At 41.6% G+C, this 19,979-nt stretch overlaps 4 protein-coding genes across 4 annotated transcripts; 2 read left to right on the top strand and 2 right to left on the bottom strand.

Annotated features, from left to right (window-relative positions):
- Window positions 1-139: 139 nt before the first annotated feature.
- Window positions 140-6,038, top strand: LOC105907145 (protein c-ets-2-A-like). The gene is made up of 7 exons (XM_031585386.2): window positions 140-1,430; window positions 1,755-1,966; window positions 2,109-2,177; window positions 2,546-2,734; window positions 2,991-3,245; window positions 3,627-3,745; window positions 3,878-6,038. The coding sequence occupies exons 1-7, from the start codon at window positions 1,288-1,290 to the stop codon at window positions 4,124-4,126; spliced, it is 1,236 nt and encodes a 411-aa protein (XP_031441246.2). The 5' UTR covers window positions 140-1,287; the 3' UTR covers window positions 4,127-6,038.
- A 148-nt stretch (window positions 6,039-6,186) lies between these two features.
- Window positions 6,187-13,148, bottom strand: LOC105907143 (zinc finger protein 672-like). Its single transcript, XM_012835419.2, has 4 exons — window positions 12,953-13,148; window positions 12,306-12,391; window positions 11,770-11,919; window positions 6,187-8,021 (listed from the first exon to the last, which is right to left on the bottom strand). Exons 1-4 carry the CDS (start codon window positions 13,092-13,094, stop codon window positions 7,587-7,589), a joined length of 813 nt encoding a protein of 270 aa, XP_012690873.2. The 5' UTR covers window positions 13,095-13,148; the 3' UTR covers window positions 6,187-7,586.
- Window positions 13,149-13,220: 72 nt separating this feature from the next.
- On the bottom strand, window positions 13,221-14,881 carry zgc:112271 (BolA family transcriptional regulator). The gene is made up of 3 exons (XM_012835480.3): window positions 14,697-14,881; window positions 14,435-14,532; window positions 13,221-13,642 (listed from the first exon to the last, which is right to left on the bottom strand). The coding sequence occupies exons 1-3, from the start codon at window positions 14,757-14,759 to the stop codon at window positions 13,543-13,545; spliced, it is 261 nt and encodes an 86-aa protein (XP_012690934.1). The 5' UTR covers window positions 14,760-14,881; the 3' UTR covers window positions 13,221-13,542.
- A 314-nt stretch (window positions 14,882-15,195) lies between these two features.
- slx1b (SLX1 homolog B, structure-specific endonuclease subunit) lies at window positions 15,196-19,770 on the top strand. The gene is made up of 5 exons (XM_012835478.3): window positions 15,196-15,677; window positions 15,761-15,812; window positions 16,797-17,138; window positions 18,624-18,842; window positions 19,366-19,770. The coding sequence occupies exons 1-5, from the start codon at window positions 15,505-15,507 to the stop codon at window positions 19,393-19,395; spliced, it is 816 nt and encodes a 271-aa protein (XP_012690932.2). The 5' UTR covers window positions 15,196-15,504; the 3' UTR covers window positions 19,396-19,770.
- Window positions 19,771-19,979: the final 209 nt, after the last annotated feature.

Genomic DNA, 19,979 nt, shown 5'->3' with positions numbered 1-19,979 from the left:
ACTGTGTCTTTACTTTATTAATACATATCAAATCCCTTGGCAGTCTTACCCTTACCCAGATGGACTGCAGTTGTAGATATGGTGGTTTATATGCTAGTTAGGCCTCTGATTCTGAGCTGCTCAAAAGCAGGGGAGTCCTGTGGATTTGTGTAGCCACCCCTACAACACTCAGAGCGACGGGGGTGTCTCAATACCAGCTCTTAACCCTCCTCTCTCTACACACACACACACACCAGAAACACTGAGATTAAGGAGGGTACTGTGATGTGAATAACATGTTAAGCCTTCACAGTATGTGTGTGTGTGTGTGTGGGTTTTGGGGGATTTTACGTGAGATGAGGGAACCCTTTAAAATTATAGCCAGAGAAGTACTCACAACACAAGTCAACAACAGCGGTACAAAACACCCTTACTTGTTACAGTACATTAATAAAGATATAATTAAGGTTTCGTTTACAGCTCTAAAGAGAAGGTCTCATGTCCATGACCTCTATGATTATCCTCGATTGAGAAGAAAACATCTGATCAACGGACAGTTTTCCCCATTTGACAATATGTAACGCTGGAAGAGTGTCAACAAAATGTCTCCTCAATTTGAATACAAGTTCATTCTAAACTGAATCTCTGTTGTTTTTACATGCTTCATGTCATTGAAGATCTGTGTTAGGTGCTTTGTTTTCTATGCGGTTAACACTCTACTCTCCAAAGCGATTGGTTGAGGTCCCTTCTTCCCCCGCCCTGTGGCCTGATGATTGATAGGTATCCATCTCGACCTCCCTCCTCGCCCCCCAGGACTATATTACAGCCCCTATCCTCCTTCGATGCATTAATGTCTATCTACCTTCTCTTTGCCCCCTGCTTTAAAAACTCAGGATGGATTGGAACTCTTATGGTAAGATGTCATATGTCTTTACAACTGCTATGTTGTTACCTAACTCTTTGTCTCTGATGTATGTGAATTAGCTTTTGAGTATCATTTCAGCGATGAAGGACTGTCTATGATTATACTTAAACAAAAGTGGAAGACTGGTTAAAAGCAGTGTAGCTACCGAAGGTGCAGTAGCCTATAAAGAGGACGCGTTATACAAGCTAGGCATATATCCTGGAGGGAAGGACACAGCGCATTGTCACTACATGCAACCCATAACCAATGTTTTTCATAACATGAATACCTAAGAAGCATGTGTTTAATTTTTTTTTAAGACATGCTCATAAGTCTTTCTTTCTTTCTTTCTTTTTTCTTTCTTTCTTTCTTTCTTCCTTTATTAACTTCTTTATTTCTCAGAGATGGATCCTCTGGAGGTGCCCCCTCTCACCCCCACCAGTAAAGAGGTTCTGACCCAGGCGGTGAGAGCCAGTTTCGCGGGCTTCACCCAGGAGAGGAGCCGGCTGCGGTTCCCAAGGGGTACGGTACAGCAGCATCACTGCATGTCTGAGATATAACCATGAGCCCAGGGGAATGACAGGTTTATTATTCAGAGTTGGTGGAGTGGGTGTAGGATCCTACTTGCAGCATACTTGTCAAAATGGCAGTGTTTTTGTTAGGTATTTGTCATTTGCGCAAAAACACTTTGGCAGTCAAAAATAGTGCCACGTTGTGCCATTTTTGTGTGTGTCTTTTCTGATCATTCATTTGTGAGGTCAAAGATAATGAGGTTGAAGATAATTAAACATTTTAAATAAACTGTTCCTTTAACACAATATGAGAATGAATTTGTGACATGATTAATTCATTCATTTACCTAACCTTTTTTTGTGGAAGACCCCAGCCTGTGGTCAGAGTGGCATGTTGATAACTGGCTAGACTGGTGCCAGGCTGAGTTCGGCCTGCAAAGCCTGGGGATGGATTTGAGGGGCATCCATGGGAGCGAGCTCTGCAGCCTGGACAGAGAGGGTTTCCTGGCTCTGATATCTGACTGCACTGCTGGGGAGATCCTGTGGGAACACCTGGACACTATGCACAGAGGTAAAGACATGGAGAAATATTTCATGAAGAAAGAAAGAAATGCTCAGAATGTGCTGTTATGTACTTGATTTAATCATTTACCTTGCATCAGTTTATTAATAATCGTTGACTGTGTGTCTTTGGTTATGTGTGTGTAATGCAGAATGTGAACCTGACCGAGGCATATCTCTTGGGGAATCTCTCCCCTTTAGCCAGTCACAATGCAACATAGGTGAGTAATTGGTTAACATAGTTTATGTTGTACCACAGATTCAAATTTCCATCTGAGCTCACGTATCTAGAGAGGGACCTAGCCTTAGTAATGACCACTCATCTTAAACCTTATACCAAATAATGGTTTAATGCTAATTTCCTGGATGGATAATACCATTATTTTTAAAAATCTAACAAAAACGTGGCACTGGTCACCTTAAGGGACTATACCAAGAAGAGGGAAATATCCCGCACAGACACAATACAGATCATTTCATTAGGTGCAATGTGATGAATCACTATTAAAGTAATGAGATTGGTCAGATAATATGTACCACTTGAGATTTCAGATATCACCCCAAACATTTTGTAATGTACTTTTTCCAGACAGTAACACAGGGCATGCCCTGTCTACAGACACTCTAGACTATGAGCCGTTTTCCCATCATGATATATCAGAGAGCATCCACCTTCTCTCTCTGGACACCGTGAGCCCCAGACAACACACCTTCTCTTATCTGAGGGAGGAGACACACCTAAGAAAAGCACACGAGTACCATAGCATCGCTGAAACAGGTAATGAGGATGCTGTTCTGAGTGCAGTTTCTCTATGATGTGTGTTCTTGATGCCTAGTGCATCACTGCAACATATTCTTATCATTGTGTAAACGATTGCTGTCATTACATACAGGTCGCAGGGTTTGCATAATGTGTTCGATGCTATAGAGAATTTTCTAAAATAAAAATAATTAATTTGAAATGTAAATATTCAGCTCTTTACACAGCATGAGGCTATCCTTCACCTGCTCAGTTTTCTCTGTCCTGTGAGTAGGTCTGTGTGATGTGGAGGCAGAGGCAGAGGCAGAGGCAGAGGCACCACTCTGCTACCCCGAGGAGGAGGCAGACGCACCCTTGCTGTGGCCAGGGGTGCACGAGGAGCTGGACTATGGCAGGACGGAGGGACACCACCTGCAGGACGGAGCCTTCGCCCTGCCACACTCTCACATGAGCTTCAGGGAGTTTGTGGGGGAGAAAGCAGACCTGGGCAAAGCTGTGGTCCCGGCGGCAGTCCTGGCAGGTTATACTGGTAACACAGGCCTCTTGTCGTGTTAAGGGCTATGGGGTGTCATGCAGTTGTTATGTTGAGTATTCTTTAGGTTTGACTGATGAAGATGATTAAGAAGTTTTGAATTTAGGCTCAGTCAGAACTGCCCTTAATTCTACATTCTACCTTAGTTCTACATTCTACCTTAGTTCTACATTCTACATTAATTAAAAAAAAAAAAAAATTGGGAATAGATCATTTGGATTATAACCACTGTTTATAGACACAAGATATTTTTCAACAGAAACAGACAATGTCAAAATGTAGCCATACTCTTTCCTTCTCAAAATTTTGATTTTTTTCTCAGTGACTCTTTTGTAAACTCTACTTTCTCACCCGCCCTTATTTTGTTGCCTCCAATAGGCAGTGGCCCTATTCAGCTGTGGCAGTTTCTATTGGAGCTCCTGACAGATCGGAGCTGCCAATCATTCATCAGCTGGACAGGAGATGGATGGGAATTCAAACTGACTGACCCTGATGAGGTATCAACTTTACTATAACAAAGCCTTTAGAAACATACTGTGATTATAGTTGAACAATTTACAATAATACTTGAACCATTTTGTTACAATCCATGATAAACTGACAGCAAAAGTCTCCAAATCCTGTTTTAGGTTGCTCAGATGTGGGGCCGCCGTAAGAACAACTCAAAGATGAACTACGAGAAACTGAGTCGAGGCCTGCGGTACTACTACGACAAGAACATCATCCACAAGACGGCCGGCAAGCGATACGTCTACCGCTTCGTTTGCAACCTGCAAGGCCTGCTCGGATACTCAACAGAGGAGCTCCATGCCATGCTGGACATCACGCAAAGCGACTGTTCGGAAGGGTTCTCAGACGGATCAGACGGGTCCCTGTGAAACGTTGAGAGTACAGTGTTCAAACACCGGATCTCTGCTGAAACAGAAAGGACAACAATGTACAGTTCTATTGAAGACCATAAAGGGACACCAGCAAATGAATGTTATATCTCTGCATTATATTATATCTGATATTGCTCTCACCGTGCGTTATTACATTGGACAATGTGGGTTTCCTGGACAATGTCAAGAGAGCACCACTAGTGTTGCGTGTTGTTGTGTCATGTTCATGCAATGCAGTTGCAAACTGGATACTGAGAGTTTGTCGTCCATAAGCTACAAAGACTTTGTTTACTGCTATATTTTATACCTATTTAAAACCTTTTGGGTTATTTGAAATTGTTTCATTTTCAGTCCTATTTAAATGTGCAATATTTAGTTTGTCTTGTCTCTCTAGACCATCGATAATAATGTCATTCTAAAGGAACAATGAATTGTGCATTGCTGTGCATTGCTGTGCATATTGCTGATAGATTTTTACTTGTTTTGTGAATTTGTTTACGGTTAAAGATATTAACACAATATAGTGCTTGTAATAGACAAATAGGATGCACAAGGCTATTGTGTCTTTATCTGGCTTTTAGAATTCAGTTTAGAAGATTTTTTTTTGGCAACTTAACTAGATTCACTGTAATATTTGCATTCATCCATCTGATAATGACTATGTATAAATCTGATTGGTTGATGATCTGGACAACATCAGTGGGTAGTTAGAGCACTGTTTTTCCTAATAAGCACAGAAAATGGTGTGGAAATCATGAAACTAAATGTATACATTTCAAGCATTCTCCATCAATCACAACTATTCTCAAAACAAAACAAATCCAAAATGCTCTGAACAACAAGTCAAAGTAGATCTTACCTAGCACAACTCCAAACTAAATGGTTGGTGGTCTTATTTATTTTGAACTCCTCATCAGGGATGTCTTGCTATAAAGATACATTCTTTACTCTCTATTCCTGCACATAGTCCTCCATTGCCTATAACATTACTTACTCCATTTAATTAAGCAATTAGATATTCACAAAATGTTCAAATGTGTCATGCAAATGATTAAGTATAATTGCTGACTTGATAAATAACGAATATTGTAAGTCTTCTGGATCAAAATGGATTATTGGTTTTTTTCCTCTCGTTTATCTCAAATCCTTGTATACATCTATTGACAATAAATCATCACAAGCAAAATTGTCCTACTAACAGTCATAATCCACTCCAGAAATGTAGGTCTTATATGGAACAAAGGCATCAGGATCCCCAGCGAAGAGGAATGAATCCACATTACAGCTCTGCTGCTTTACACTCACCTTACAGTATAGCCAGTTACCATGCCAACTCCCCATATTGTGTTGTATTGATGTATTTTCTGTTAAAGTGCTATCTCATTTGTATCTTTTTGTGTTTAATAGTTACTATGTTGTCAACATTTTAAGTTATGTCTATGAATTAAATGGTATTCAGTCTCAGAAATCTGAATTTTAGCTGATAAAATCTACACATTCTTTTTCAGTTAGCTACTGATACGTGATTGTATGGTACAGTCATCGGGAATAGTGAGGAGGCAGGGAAGCACTGTAATATGGAGATTTGGCGATAAGACGATCACTTGGTGTCACATGGATATGTTTAAGTATTTGGACAGCCTTGACTAACTTCACCACATCAGTTTTGCGACTTGAGTTAAATGTCAACACTTTCGGCAGGTGTGCTATTCAGTTTGAGGCAGCGCTTAAAGTCTTTCCACACACACTTTTGAAAATGTGCCAAACATCATTAGTATTAGGCTGTTATGTGTGTGTGCAATAATACGAACCATGTATGAGTAAGCGTATGTTGTTGTATGAAGACAGAATGGAGGTGTTAACAAAAGCCCTGCTGGAGGCTGAATTAATGGAACATAAATGACAGACACTCACTCATCACTTCCCCACCTCACGCCCCAGTACACATTCATGAACCGCGCAGAGGCAGCAGCTCAAATCCCACGCACACCATGGAAGGGTCTGAGACACAGCAGGCATAGCACCAGAACAAACATCACACTTAATGCTGCCAGGGACACAGACAAGCAGCGCGACAAGACTGACACTGCTGTGGTTTAATCCAAAGAGCACAGCCCTTGTGATATAAAAGTCAAAAGGTCAACAAATGTCTTCATCGTAGAAGCAGGCTTTACATTAAAAAAAAAAAAACATCTGGTTTGTATGTAAAACTTAACACTTTACATTATTGCACTTATACAGTATGTGAATATTATGTTTACAACTCAGAATCAGAATTAGTTGTATTACAGCTTGAGCCATTGCTCATCCTTTTCAGTCTTGACATTAGCATGCTTTAGCCAAACCCCAGCTAATATTAGCATGCCTTAGACAAACCCCAGCTAATATCAGTCCCTCCATTCTGTGTAAGGTGATGCTGTTGCTACATCTGATGTAATAAATGTAGTGATGATTAGAACCAAAGACATTGTGATCATTCTTGATGTGATCAGATCTTTAACTGTCTTCATTGACAATCTTTAGTTCTCTTCACAGACAACTCTCCTTTCAGTGTTTTTGAAATGTTCTCCCTCCTTCTTTCTTTTCATTCCTTCTTATTCTTTGTCTCCTCTACATGGGTAGGTGAGCATGAGGAGGAAAGTGGTGGAAGTAATGTCCAGACTCGGAGGTGCTGTGGGTGGGTGTCTGTTTTGCTCTCTCTCTCTCTTTCTCTTTGCCTTCACATGTCTACCCATCTGTTCTCTCTCTCTCTCTCTCTCTCTCTCTCTCTCTCTGTCTCTCTCAGTTGGTCATCAGTCCATTAACAGCACCTAGCCATTGAGTCATACTAACAGGGAGGGAACATTGGAGCACTGTTCAGTGGTTCCGTATTCCAGCTTTATAAACAGATCTTTCACGTCCACATACCACACCTGTTGTGAGTGAACAGATGCATTTTTCAGCATCGGTGGACCACGATTGGATTTTATATGTGTATTAGAAATTATAAATAGAAAATAGAAAGTAAATAGAAGAAAGAACACTGAACTTAAATAATAATAAAAAAAATATTAAAATCTTGTCTCTAATTCCTATGACATGCCGTAGGTTTGCCATCCAGCAGCCCCTATGTTCTGCAATGACATTCAGGTTAAATAACTGAAAAAAAAAAACATTTTATTCTCTAAATGATATCTGTGCTTAATCTTTAAATGTCTATGCAGGTGCTTTAAGTGTGTTAAGTCATTGCTCTGTTATAATTTATTTATTTTAAAAAGATCTCAACACATTAAGGCAACTTTAATGTCAAAAGATTCAAATAAAACTAGACCTAGATAAACTAAACTATCCCTTAACTGTAATCACACATCACCTGAAGGCACAACAGCATCAAGTGTAGCTAGGAACTGACACATCAAACAGGGAAGGTTTGAAATATCAGCAGTCAACTCAGCAGTAGGTTGGACTGTGTGCCATGCTATGTAATAAACCACTGTCTCTCAGCTTTCTGGCCCCTGCAGAACGGGTGAAAATATTCAGTTGTTTCCTGCGGGCATGCAGCAGTGTCCTGGAGGCACACGTAACAGAATGCGTGCCCACATTCTGGGCATGTTGTGTGCTTGCAGCCGGTGTGCGAGAGGAGGGTGAGGCACTCGGGGCAGGCGCGGAAGCGCGGGCATCCCAGGACCGAGCTGCCGGACTCGGTCACCACGTCGCAGCTGAGCAGGGTGCCCACAACGTAGCACGAGCCGTTGCTGCACTGGCCGGCGCCTGCCTCGTCAGGGAAGACCCAGGGGGCCAGGCATGTCCAGCAGAAATGGTGGGTGCGGGGGCAGCGGGCACAGCTGGAGAAGGGGCAAGGCTGCCCTGTACTCTCCAGAGGGCGTCTGAGGATGCAGGAGCAGACTGGACACTGAAGGGGGCAAAGAAGGAGATGAAAGATAAGGACATGCATACAGAGACACACAAAAAAGCATGTATGCATACTTGTGTACATGTATACTTGTGTGTGTTTGTGCTTGAGAGCTATGTGTGTTTGGGCGTGACCAGATTTGGCACTGGGGAGGCAAGGAGTGCAGGGAGCAGAGTAGATTTAGTGACGCTAAGAAAGATTTAAAATGCACCAAGATAGATGGTGTGTGTGTGTCTGTGTGTGCATCAGTACCACATTGCACTAATTATTGTATGTTGCAGCGTGCAAGGGTAGATAAAGTAGTTCCCAGAATGTAGTGTGAATTTGAAGCGAGAACGTTAATGTTTAGTTGTGTAGTTGTTAATGTTTAATCGTGTAGTAGTGTGTTCATGTCATTCTTGTGCTCCGTGTGTTGTGTTGTAAAATGCCTGCTGTGTGTTAGCTCTGCGTAGTGCAGTCTTTGTGCATCATCATCATCTGTGTCATGGAGAGAGTACACCTCCCTCGTGTGTTTCCCCGACCAGTATCAGTGTTTCCTGCCTCAGTGTCGTGGGCTGCATAAGAAAGGCCATCTCGAGGCTAAAGACAACCCACATCTTGTTCCTGCTCAACATTACAATTTTTTACAAGCTAGGATACCAGCTGACATTTTTCAGGCCGTTGGGTTAGAGTCAAGCCCCATATACATGACATAAATCATAACCACCCTATAAAACATAAAAGCAGACGTCTAGAAAGCTGGTTCAAACTAGATGGGTCTTGCCCTCGTTCTGGTGTAAGAAGAAAGGCAAAGGGTGACGTGCAGTAGCAGGATGTGATGGCAGTGGGTGCCGAAGAATTCTCGAGAAGACAAGAGGCCTTGCCTCAAATAACCTTTTTTCCACTGAGAGACTTGAATGGGCTTGCTGTCATCAAGACATCCGGTGTTTCAGGTACAATACAAGGAGACCCCCACCCCCACCCAAACACGCCACTGTGGTCCTCTTTCACAACACAGACACCCCCCACTCCTCTCCTTCACAAGCAGTGATCAGAGAATTAGGAAGACCACGTTATGACCTAACATGTCTGTCAGCAGGGGCAACTGACGATTATGTTGAAATGAAACATTTCAACGAACTGGAATTCATTTCCAAAGACATTGGAGTTACAGTGCTAGTTTCACATTCAGTGTAAGCTGGAAATGCTAAGGTCTAAGTTTGTTCATATTCCATTTTTGAATATAATTTCAGTGTTTGGTGACGACACAGGATGCGTTGCCTAAAATATGAGGGATTTGTGAAGTCTTCGTTTATTGTCAAATCCGGTTATTATAGGTTGAACCAAGAATCAGATGTGAGATACAGCAGATCCTATATATTATATAAGACACAAGCCTCAATGTGTAATTGACCATTAATAAGTGATAATGTCCCTATATAAAAACATCATGACTCAGAGGAGTTCATGTGTTTCATGTAACACCAGTGATACATGTTTGAAATTCTCAGATCAATCTTTATTTGGCGTCCTATTACAGTTTTTTGTTTCTGTCTCTTCCACGCCAAAGATATCCTACCCATGTACCTATGTACCTATGTATCTATGAAAAATCTGATGATCTGATGAAATCCTTCCTGCTATCTCCACAACCAGTGCATTGGATGGGGCCAGGAATCAGCTGTTAATCACAGGAGGCTCCAAACATGGAAAGGTCATATGGCACGGTGTGCACAGAGCTCTTTCACAAGAGAGAGATGCGGCACGTTCTTACAGAAGCCCCAACTGGCAAGGTTACTTCTATAGCACATGTCATACACAAAGGCAATTCAATGTGCTTTACAGAAATAAGAGCCAAAGGAACATCCAAAGGAAAGATAAAGACAAGATAAAAAGTGAAAAGATAAAATACAATGAAGTGAAAGTAAGAAACATAATTAAAAGAATATACAAAGCACATAAAATTGAATAAAAACATTGTGAAAGTTACCCTGAAGTTGTGTTTGTCTCTTTTGGAACACTGAATAGAGAACCAGAGAGCAATAGCCTGAATAGAAGCCATAATAGAATCCTGAATAGAGCTTGATAGAGCTGTTTTCAAAGAAAGGCCCGAATAGAGAAATATTCACAGTAGAATCCTTAATGGGGAATGACTGAAGGTGCATTTGATCAGTTAACAAAAAGCATCTGAGAACATTTGGGTCTTAAGTCTAAATTTGACAATGGCTACATTTGGAGCACCTATGATGTCATCAGAAAGTTGGTTCCATAGCTGAGCAGCATGGCAGCTTAAAGCTGCTTCACCATGTTTAGTTCTGACAGTAGGTATTACCAACAGATTTTTTTCCATTGATCTGAGGGGCCTAGCAAGGGTGTACAGCTAAATATATCTGAGCGGTAGTTTGGTCCTGTCCCATTTAGTGATATATAAACAAGCAGAAGAGCTTTAAAGTCAATCCCGTGACTTTAGTGTAAGGACCTAAGTATTAGAGTAATGTGGTCCGTTCTCTTCAAGAACTCTAGCAGTTCCATTTCGTACAAACTGAAGCTGTTCGATGGGCTTTTTAGGAAGGCCTGTGAAAAGACTTTTGCAGACACAAGCCAATGACATACAGCTTGTGACATGACGACCTCGAGGTGACTTATTACACTCTGACAAATATAAGTTCTGTCCTGTAAAACGTCCCTTACCTTACATATAATTGGTTTCAAGTGGCGTCAGTATCAGATGTTTTAATCTACTTGGACCATCAGTGTCTTGTTCCCCCCCCCGCTAGCACTCCTTTTTCAGTAGGCGCATTTCAAGCAATAGCGGCTCAGCAGGAGGCTAATGCATCAAGCAAAATCCAATCAATTTAATATGTATGTAGAATTTATTCATGCGGCTAATTGCACTGGTGCAGCAGTCACACAATACAGGCCCCCAGTCATTGGTTGATTAAAAATACAATACTTGTTACAAAAAGCCACCTACCTGGCAGACAAACAGACAGACAGACCTCTTTCCATAACAGTGGGAGGAGAAGGGGGGAGAAAGGGGGTGGTGGGGCCATCTTGGATTAGGGGCTGCTCCAGTGGGCATCTCTGGAGACCCCTCAGGCCATGAATAAACAAGTTACCTCCAAGCTGCTGCCCTTGGTCACATCACATTTGGTCCAAGGGGCTAAAGGATTCTGAGAGCTTTTTTTTTTTTTTTTTAAATGCCAGGTTTTTTTTTCTGCTCTCTTAATTGACATTGGCCTGTTTCAATATGCGGGTGTTGTCGCCATGGCTGTATGAAGACCTGGTTAACAGCACAGAATACAGTGGCCTCCAAGACCAATGTGTTTCTCTTTTGGGAGAACGAGATTTCCTTTACCCTCGCTTCCAAATGTAACAGTGCACACTGGGTATGTCTGTATGTGTGTATGTGTGTCTGCAAATTCAGCCCTGAAAGAGCTAAGCAGGAGTGTTTAGAGTGCTTTCTTATTCGTCTTCATCCATTTAAAATCACGATGATCACAAATTGTACCTGTTATAAGCCCACGACATAAATACTGAAGAAAAAGCTGAAGCAATCACTCAAACTAATTTTGATATGAATAAAAGGGGAAGGTTAATGTATGAATGTGGCCCACTGTTTCAGACATTATACCATCACTGAATCAATAATTAAAACTCAAAATGACTAAGAACTTCTTTAACCCCACACAATTTTCTGCAAGCCAGTTACAGCCATCTGCGGCCTTAGGTATCCCTAATGATCTCCCTGGTGACAAAGGCTACCCACCTTCTTGTATCTGTCTGGGAGCTCCTGGACTATGCGGTTGACCTGGGCCTCCAGGATGCTGGACTGAGCCTGAGAGAGCTGGATCTGATCCTTCACTTGCTCCCAGTCCCAGGACTCCCCACACACGGGACAGCTGAAGTCAAGACTCTTCTGCAGCAGCGGCCAGAAACATACGTGCATGAAGGGTGAGCCAAGGGGACGGATATTTTCAAATGGTAATGCTAGTTGGGTTGATAGGCAGGCAGGCAGGCAGGCTCGCAGCAACAATAAACAAATCGATGGTAGGAGAAATAAATAGGCTGACAGGCGAGTTAACAGAGGGCAGGATGAACAGCCAACAAGCCAGCTAAACAATGAAGGAAAAAAACTAAAGAATAAAAGAAATAATACAATAAACAATAAAATAAAGAAAGAACAAATGTATGAAAAAAAAGAAAAGCATTTTAAGATCTTGATCAGGTCCACTTTGCGATATGAATTTATAATTCACGACACAGGTTTGTTTTAGGATCTTCAGTACTGCACAGCTCACTCACCTGTTTCAGGCACAGGTTCACCATGCAGATAACTTCAGAGGATTTCAACCCGTGACCACATGAGCCCTGTGGCTGAATGGTATTTCCTGAGTAGACACAAGGTTGTCATGACTGAGACTGGTCACATGCTGAGACCAGCAGCTAACAGATCACCCATCTCAAGTTGGTCTTCACATCATGAAAACACTTGCTTAAATGATAAAAGAAAAACAAGCTTACAGAACAGCTTTTTTCGTGGACAAATACAAACTTAAAAAGGTGCAGTTTTCATTGATCCATTATTATTTTGTATGCCTGCTGAAATCTTTTTTGCTCATTTATTCAGCTTTGCCAATGTAAGTTCCACATGTTCTACAAGACTGCACTCAGATCAGCTCATGTCTTTTACCCTCTAGTGGTCACCTGGGGAACACGTGCCTTTTCTGGTATGAATCAGACTATATGATAGCGTGTGCATACATGGAGTATTTTCAGGGGAAACACCCCAGGTAGACGAGCACTCAACTTCAGACGAGCGCAGCTTTTTAAATCATTTAGTAGATAACATTAACCAAAAATTGGAAGAATATTTTGCCCACTCCTAGTTGTCCCTGATAAAGTTAAACTCAGCCAGGCTTTCTTTAGTGCCATTCAGGTAGTCTACTCACCCAGTTGTGTTGTCTTGCATTGTCCTCTGCCTCTCGTCTCTCCATCACCAAGAACCTTTTGCTGTTGTCCCAATTTAATGCTTTTGGCCTTCTCTCTCAGTAGCGCCTTTGTGAGACCCAGAATGTTTGATAATTTCTCCATACTCTGTATTCCCCAAAGTCTAAATGTCAAAGCTCGAGTGAACTGCCTCAAAGCAAGTTCACCCTCTTAGCAGGTTACTGTAAATGAGACGTCACACTCACAAACCCAAACAGGAAATCATACAAGTTTTTTTTCCTCCTTTACCACAGACTTTTAATGTTTTCCGGTGTACATGACAAAGATGGCTGAAACTGGTAGACCTTGTTTAAGCTAGGAGATGAAGATAAAAAAGGCTGTAATGTGAACTGGCAGTACGGGATAATAGCATGCTTTTAGTCAAGAGTTATTTTTGTAGTGGGTGTTGTGGGGCTGAAACATCCATGGTATGAAGATAGCAACTTTTCCTGTCTTTCCAGTCCTTGTTTCATTGTATGATAGTGATGTCTGTTTTGTTCAACTGTGTGTGTGTGTGTGTGTGTGTGTGTGTGCATATGCTTGTGTATATATATCACTGTGCTTTCTGTTTCTCCCACTGTTCCGGCGTTAGGGTCTTCTGTTCAAAGGCATGAATCTCCTTTAGTTCTTCCGCCAAGCAGGTGTTCACCATTCTGGAAATTTAAAGTATGCTCCAGTCAGATGCTGTATGTTGACTTTCTACATTCATACAGTGGGATTGTGTCTCTATCTTGCACCAATTAGCAGCGGCATTCACCCCACCTTAACCCTCCTATTATGTTCAAATTTTACTCACATCTATTATGCTTGGGGTCAATTTGACCCCAGCAATTTAAACCTCCAAAAAATGATTATAATATTTTTTTTTACCCAAGTTTATGTGTCAGGTACCTTAGGTTTGTTTGTTGACTACCTAAATAGCCCTTAAAAATAAAACAATACCCCCACCCACCCCCCTTATACATCCAGAATACATGTTATGCTACTATGGAGAAATATGCAGATCACCATCAAATCTCACTGATTGACTTAAAATTGGAAAGAGATATCCTTCTGGTGTTTTATGGCTCCATATTATTTCTAAGTACATATTGTTGTTATCTATAACATATGGAATAGAAAACTATTTCTGTTATCAAGAATAGTAACAATGTGATGAAAAAAGTTTATATTTCTTATATATTTTATACAATTAAAACAGCCTGGGGTCAAATTGACCCCAAACAACACCTATGCGTAAAGCATGTGTACAGGACATTGAAAACATATCATCATGTTCATTTTGTGTTTACCCAGTTGTCCCCATTAGATTACGAAAAGTCATTAAATATGAAGCAAAAAAAACGATGCTAATCATTTATTTAGAGACGTTAAACATTGAAAAGGGTCAAATTGACCCCAAACATAATAGGAGGGTTAAGAATGTTCCATCTATTCAACGTTACCTGTGCCTCTGTAATAGTGGCTTTCCTTCAAATTGGGGAGACACCACAAGAACCTTGAAACTAGCAGCACATCTGTTTGGGGAGGTATCTTCAACATCCTGTCGTTTGAAAGTGTTGAAATGGAAATTAGACAGTCTAATGACTAAAACTATGGATCCAAATTACAATGCATTACAAAGACAAAAATCTCTGTTGGAATATTCACAAAATAAAACGCAATATTTCGAGAATATACCATCCTGTAACATGCGAGATTACATACCACATGTACTGCTCCAATCTCCGCTATCATTTTCTCGCGGATGAGGTCAGCTGTTATTGCCATAATTACAGAACGAGTCCTTAAATGTCCGAAACGTTACGGTGATATATTTTAGTCACGCTATTACAATCTTGACTCCATGAATTTTCTACCGGTTACGCATGGTCAGAGGTTGCACAAAACAGTTATCCAATTGAAACTTCGGATTTGCACGATATGACCAATCGTTTTTGCTCTTAAGAAGGCGGGATCAAAACATAGAAATTGGGTCCTACCTTTGTGATCCAATTTAAAGTTTGCCTTCATAATAATAATTACATTACATGCATCTCAGATCTAGAAAGTTTAGCGCTGTATAATTATGTTAATGAATATCAGCATAACTTAAAAACATTGTTCTAGGGGGCATTTAATGACGAAATAAAGCAGTTAATTTGCGATTTATATTCAGGCATTACATGTGAACAGCTAATAAGGAAGCGAATGCGATTCAAAACATTTTGCAACATTATTGCGAACTAAATGCCCCAGTTAGAACTTATCTGCTAAATGTCAACATGGAATTGCAAATCAGTGTTGTTTTTTGTGGGTCACTTTTTCGGTAGTCTGCAAACAGTTTGATGACTTCCGAGGATGAACAAGGGGCTGTTTCATGGGCTGTTTTCTTGCAAACTGGAAATGTTAGCTAGCTGAGTCGAGGTTAACGGACTTCTTATGTTAAGAAACTGAACGATAACCTTTCATAGGCGTTAGTGAAAAATATGACCCAACTCAAATCATTATATTTAATATATAGGTGTCTTACCAAATGGTTGTAGAGGTAGAAAGTTTTTTTGGGGTGTACATGTTGTTCTGTACTAACCCCAAATTTAAGGGTCGTATCTATATCGGCTTCACGGTAAACCCAGAGCGAAGGATAGGACAACATAACGCTGGTCGACAAAAAGGTGGAGCGAAAAGAACTAGCGGCAAGGGACCATGGTAAGCACGTTTAGATTGTGTAAGCTACTTTTAGCCGCAGAAGAATTTGGTTACTCCATGTTCTCCCATTTTCTGTCTTACAGGGAAATGGTTCTCATCATCCACGGATTTCCATCAGACATTGCAGCTTTGAGGGTGAGTTTGTCTTTTGGGAAATTGTGTGTTGGTCATCCCTACTCATCAAGCACAACCACAGGTGGACTGGTTGAATATTCCTATCAGGAAGTTTTAACCCACTTTGACATTTAGAAATGCAGTAGATGCAGCTCTTAACTGTGGTAAGATGCCTGGCAATATGACTGTATCTTGAGTCAGGGTTGCTGTTTATGTATTAAAGGTTACAAAATACAAACATGCAATGAAAGGCAGAGAAAAAGAGATTATTGCTCAACAATGCGTAAAATGTGCAGTGTTTTTTCCACAAGAAATTAACAAGCATAGACAAGCTTCTGTGTACCAAACCCTGCCGTTATGCTTCAAGGAAAAGAGTAATTCAGGATGTTCTGGTCATGGACTTTTTCAATTTCATTTCACCCCAGGGTGTGAACATCCAATACATTTTGAAGAACACTGTCTATGCCCCCTTCATAGATTAACAGGGGATGAAACTGAAGTGCAAAAGGGTGACAGTAGTGTCACAGAATGACACAGAACAACCCAAACCCGATGTCAGAACGATGTCTAACACTATAATGATGTCAGTGAAAATTACATACCTGACTTGTCTTCCATACTTGACTTGTCTTGTATTGTCCCTTTGTATTGTATATTTAGTATATTTAGCATATTTTTAGTTTCTAGGTTGGTATAGGTTTATTATATGTTTATTATAGGTTTAGTATATTGTATTTTATATTTAGTATAGTTAGTATATTTAGCATATTTTTTTGTTTTCTACGTTAGTATAGGTTTATTCTATGTTCAGAGTATCTATATGTTATGTTATGTTATGTTAGGTTGTTGTGCGGTGTCTGGTCACAAGAATTTCAGTGCCCAGTCTGACTCTGTGTTGTTCTGTGCATCTGACAATAAAAGACTTGAACTTGAATTTTCTGGCTGGCATCAAATAATGTGACTTGTCCATCTCTCCATCCTCCTCCTCCTCTGCCTCTGTGCCAGTTTGAGTGGGCATGGCAGCACCCTCACTACTCGCGTCGGCTGGCGCATGTGGCACGGCGCGTGCGGCGCGAGTCTAGCCTGCAGTTCCACTGGCGCGTGGCGTCCCACATGCTGCAGGTGGCACCATGGAGCCGGCTGCCGCTCACCGTGCGCTGGCTTCGGCCGGAGTACCATCTCAACTTCGCGCCGGCGCTCTGGCCACCCGCGCACATGCCCGTGGCCTTTGGGGGGGTGCGGGCCAAGAAGAAGCGCCCGGCTGCAGAGGCGGCATGCCAGGAGCAAGAAGTGGAGGAAGAGGATGGAGTGAAGGAATGCTGCAAGCTCTGTCTGAAAACTGTGAAGGTGAGGATGAGACTCATGGCATTCAAAAACAGCGCTGGTGCCAGTTGGGCTGTGCTGTAATGCTTCAATGCTTGCTTCTTCATAGAACACAACTGAAAGGAAAGGAACAGCGTAGAACACAATAGGCACAATACATCTTCCCGAGGAATAGTTCATCCTGTTTTGTATTATATAGTTCAGCAGTCTTTCATTCAAATAATATGTAGAGTCTGTGATATGCAGTACTTGTAATTGTTGTGCTACCATTAGCCATCGGTGTATTTTTACCCCTATGACAGGGGTTTTCAACCAGGGGTCCGTGGCCCCCTGGTGGTCCGTGACGGCATTGCAGGGGGTCCGCGACATGAGCCTATGTTGATCAGTTCACAGTGTTGACAGTTTTTTTTATAAATATACCTGGGCCCGTCGACATATTTATGTCTGAATAGCCAAATCGCATTGCCCAAAATACTGATGTACACCCATATTCAGTGAAGAAAAGTATTATAGGCAGAATATGTGTGCGGGGGGAGGGGGCGTGGCGGCAGCGGCTACAAACATAAAAAAGAAGGGTACGGGACTGTAAAATGTTTAGGGAATCACTGGCACATCAGTGGGCCGCGGATTACTTTCTGGTCAAAATGGTGGTCCCTGGGACAAAACCAGTTGAAAACCCCTGCCCTATGACATCCGGACTGCTCATTTGTGTTGTAGACATGTTGCTCTTGTTCTGTTTAGATTTTTGGTGGTTGGCTGCTTGATGCTTAAGTCCAGAGACTCCACCGCCGTCGCTAAGCCAAGCTAACAGATGGTAGATGGATACCTTTCATTGACCTCAATGCTTTTTAGCCTTTTCAGTGTCTGACACACACACACACACACACACAGTGCATTTCTTTTGACTTTAACAATGTGATATATGTTTTGGGACAAATTGTGTGTCTAATTAGCACTAATTGTGTATGACCTTGTGTGTGTGTCCTTTTATACTGTTCTTCAGTCTTCACTAGGCCAGGTTGCTCCACTCAACATGACCAGTCAAATAGAAAAATGACTTGGTCATGAACATAGATCTCCTCAAACATAACATTCAGACTGGGCCGACTGCAGACAGTGAGGGAGACAGGTGGGGAGAGAGAAGGGGGGGAGGAGCAAAATAGGGGGGGGGGGGGGGGGGGGTTGACAGTTAACGTTCGTTCGTGCCGGCCATTTTAATACATCACATGACCTTGGTACACTGAGCTGCACGCTAGTTCCCCTCCGTGCCAAACGTGCTGCACCTGGTACAGAAAACAGTCAAATAAAAATCACGCAGCACTTTGGCCCGGTGCTGCAAAAAAACGGACCAGTCGAATATGGCAATTGGTAAGCTGTGGTAAGGCTACAGGCAAACTGTCAGCGTATGACACACCACCATGTGGTACGTGGAGTCGGGAAGTGTCTGGTAAGCGTCTGGTGGGCGTGGTGGGAGTGTTACCTTCATAACCGTCTGTTGTTTCCTGTCAGTCTGCAGATAAATTGTCCTGCTTCCTGCCATCATGTGACACAGTGTGTCATCTGATTTGCCTGGCCCGGCACTTCCTCAAATCTGAGCCGGGCCACCTGCTACCAGTAGAGGGCAGATGTCCCGGCTGCAACTGCTCAGTGCTCTGGGGGAACCTCATTCGTCACAAAAACGGTTGTTACGGTGACCTGGAAGAAACGGCCACAGTTCCATCCTCCCAGGTATATGACAGAAAAGATGTGTAACCCTTAAAGCCTATCGTGGAGAATTTAGTCTGGGATATACAATGGTGAAAACCCTAAAAAATCATCTCTGTTCCTCTTAATGAGATATTTAAGTTGTTTTTCATGAAAACAAATCCCATCATGGCATTTAAAATGACTTCTTCTCATTTAGTCTTATTTTGTGTTTTTGAGATTTGGTACAATGGTCATTTGGTACATTGCAGTTCCAAGGTGTAACTACTCACCATGGCATTGACTGCTTTTTTGGCTCATAATATGTTGTGTATCATATTAAAACACCATATGGACATGTTAGGAAGTTTAAAAACTAGATTTTCACTGGAGGGGGTCTTAACACTAATAGCATGTTCAAAATGGCTAAAGCTCTCATCAATTTCAGTGGTATTTATTGGCCTTGTGCGTCTTAGCAGGTGGACATGTTAAACGTGAAATTATACATCTTAATTTTTCATTATTATGAAACTATGTTCCCTAATTTAATTCTCTTTTTTTTCCCCAGAGTCATTGCGCTGCTGAACTGCAACTATGACCAGTGACCGCGTATCAGCAATATTTATGGAAGTTCCTGCCATGTGATTACTCATCAAAGACCACAGACCTCTATTGAGCAGCTAAAAGGGTTGGGTTTGGAAACTGTTGTGGTTGTTCTTTTGTCTCGTGTGTGTGACCTTGTGATTTCTTGGCAAAGCTCCAGTCATAAAAAAACTTTAACACGTTTGCTGCTAGGAACCACAGCAACGCATTACTGCTAACGTGGAAGAACACACAGAGCATCAAAGATCAGTGTGGAGAAATAGACAGAGCACAAGGGCTTTATAAACTTAACCATGAATGTCTACATCAGTACAATTTTGTATGGTATTTAAGTATATTTAAATTTTGTAATAAAGCTTTGTGTAATGAACTTGATGTTAGGTGTGAAGATTATCGGCGTAAACAAGAAGATATTCAACAAACTATTGCCGTTGTGCATGGCTGTGCTGGTGCAATACCCTGTTCAGTTATTAACCATTTTACAGTAGTAGTCTTTCAAGGCCCAGGTGACCATCCAGGGCCATTGGCCAGCAATCTTTATCTTCACTTATCTTCACTAATATAGTAATTCATTTAGAC

The sequence above is a fragment of the Clupea harengus genome, chromosome 18, assembly GCF_900700415.2.
Source record: "Clupea harengus chromosome 18, Ch_v2.0.2, whole genome shotgun sequence".
Lineage (NCBI taxonomy): Eukaryota > Metazoa > Chordata > Actinopteri > Clupeiformes > Clupeidae > Clupea > Clupea harengus.
Note: the sequence above shows the minus strand (reverse complement) of the source record. Positions and strands in the feature narration are given on the sequence as shown.

Excerpts from the sequence above, each read along its gene's own strand:
- LOC105907145 (XM_031585386.2), top strand. The coding sequence starts at position 1,288 with ATGGATCCTCTGGAGGTGCCCCCTCTCACCCCCACCAGTAAAGAGGTT. Across the intron at positions 1,967-2,108 it reads CCTGGACACTATGCACAGAG|AATGTGAACCTGACCGAGGC; the intron begins GTAAAGACATGG and ends TGTGTAATGCAG. Across the intron at positions 3,746-3,877 it reads AACTGACTGACCCTGATGAG|GTTGCTCAGATGTGGGGCCG; the intron begins GTATCAACTTTA and ends ATCCTGTTTTAG.
- LOC105907143 (XM_012835419.2), bottom strand. The coding sequence starts at position 13,094 with ATGGAGAAATTATCAAACATTCTGGGTCTCACAAAGGCGCTACTGAGA. Across the intron at positions 12,392-12,952 it reads ATGCAAGACAACACAACTGG|GAAATACCATTCAGCCACAG; the intron begins GTGAGTAGACTA and ends GTGTCTACTCAG. Across the intron at positions 8,022-11,769 it reads TCCCAGACAGATACAAGAAG|TGTCCAGTCTGCTCCTGCAT; the intron begins GTGGGTAGCCTT and ends TGCCCCCTTCAG.
- zgc:112271 (XM_012835480.3), bottom strand. The coding sequence starts at position 14,759 with ATGGCAATAACAGCTGACCTCATCCGCGAGAAAATGATAGCGGAGATT. Across the intron at positions 14,533-14,696 it reads AGATTGGAGCAGTACATGTG|GATGTTGAAGATACCTCCCC; the intron begins GTATGTAATCTC and ends TTCAAACGACAG. Across the intron at positions 13,643-14,434 it reads CCACTATTACAGAGGCACAG|AATGGTGAACACCTGCTTGG; the intron begins GTAACGTTGAAT and ends TTAAATTTCCAG.
- slx1b (XM_012835478.3), top strand. The coding sequence starts at position 15,505 with ATGGTTGTAGAGGTAGAAAGTTTTTTTGGGGTGTACATGTTGTTCTGT. Across the intron at positions 15,678-15,760 it reads ACTAGCGGCAAGGGACCATG|GGAAATGGTTCTCATCATCC; the intron begins GTAAGCACGTTT and ends TCTGTCTTACAG. Across the intron at positions 17,139-18,623 it reads TCTGTCTGAAAACTGTGAAG|TCTGCAGATAAATTGTCCTG; the intron begins GTGAGGATGAGA and ends GTTTCCTGTCAG.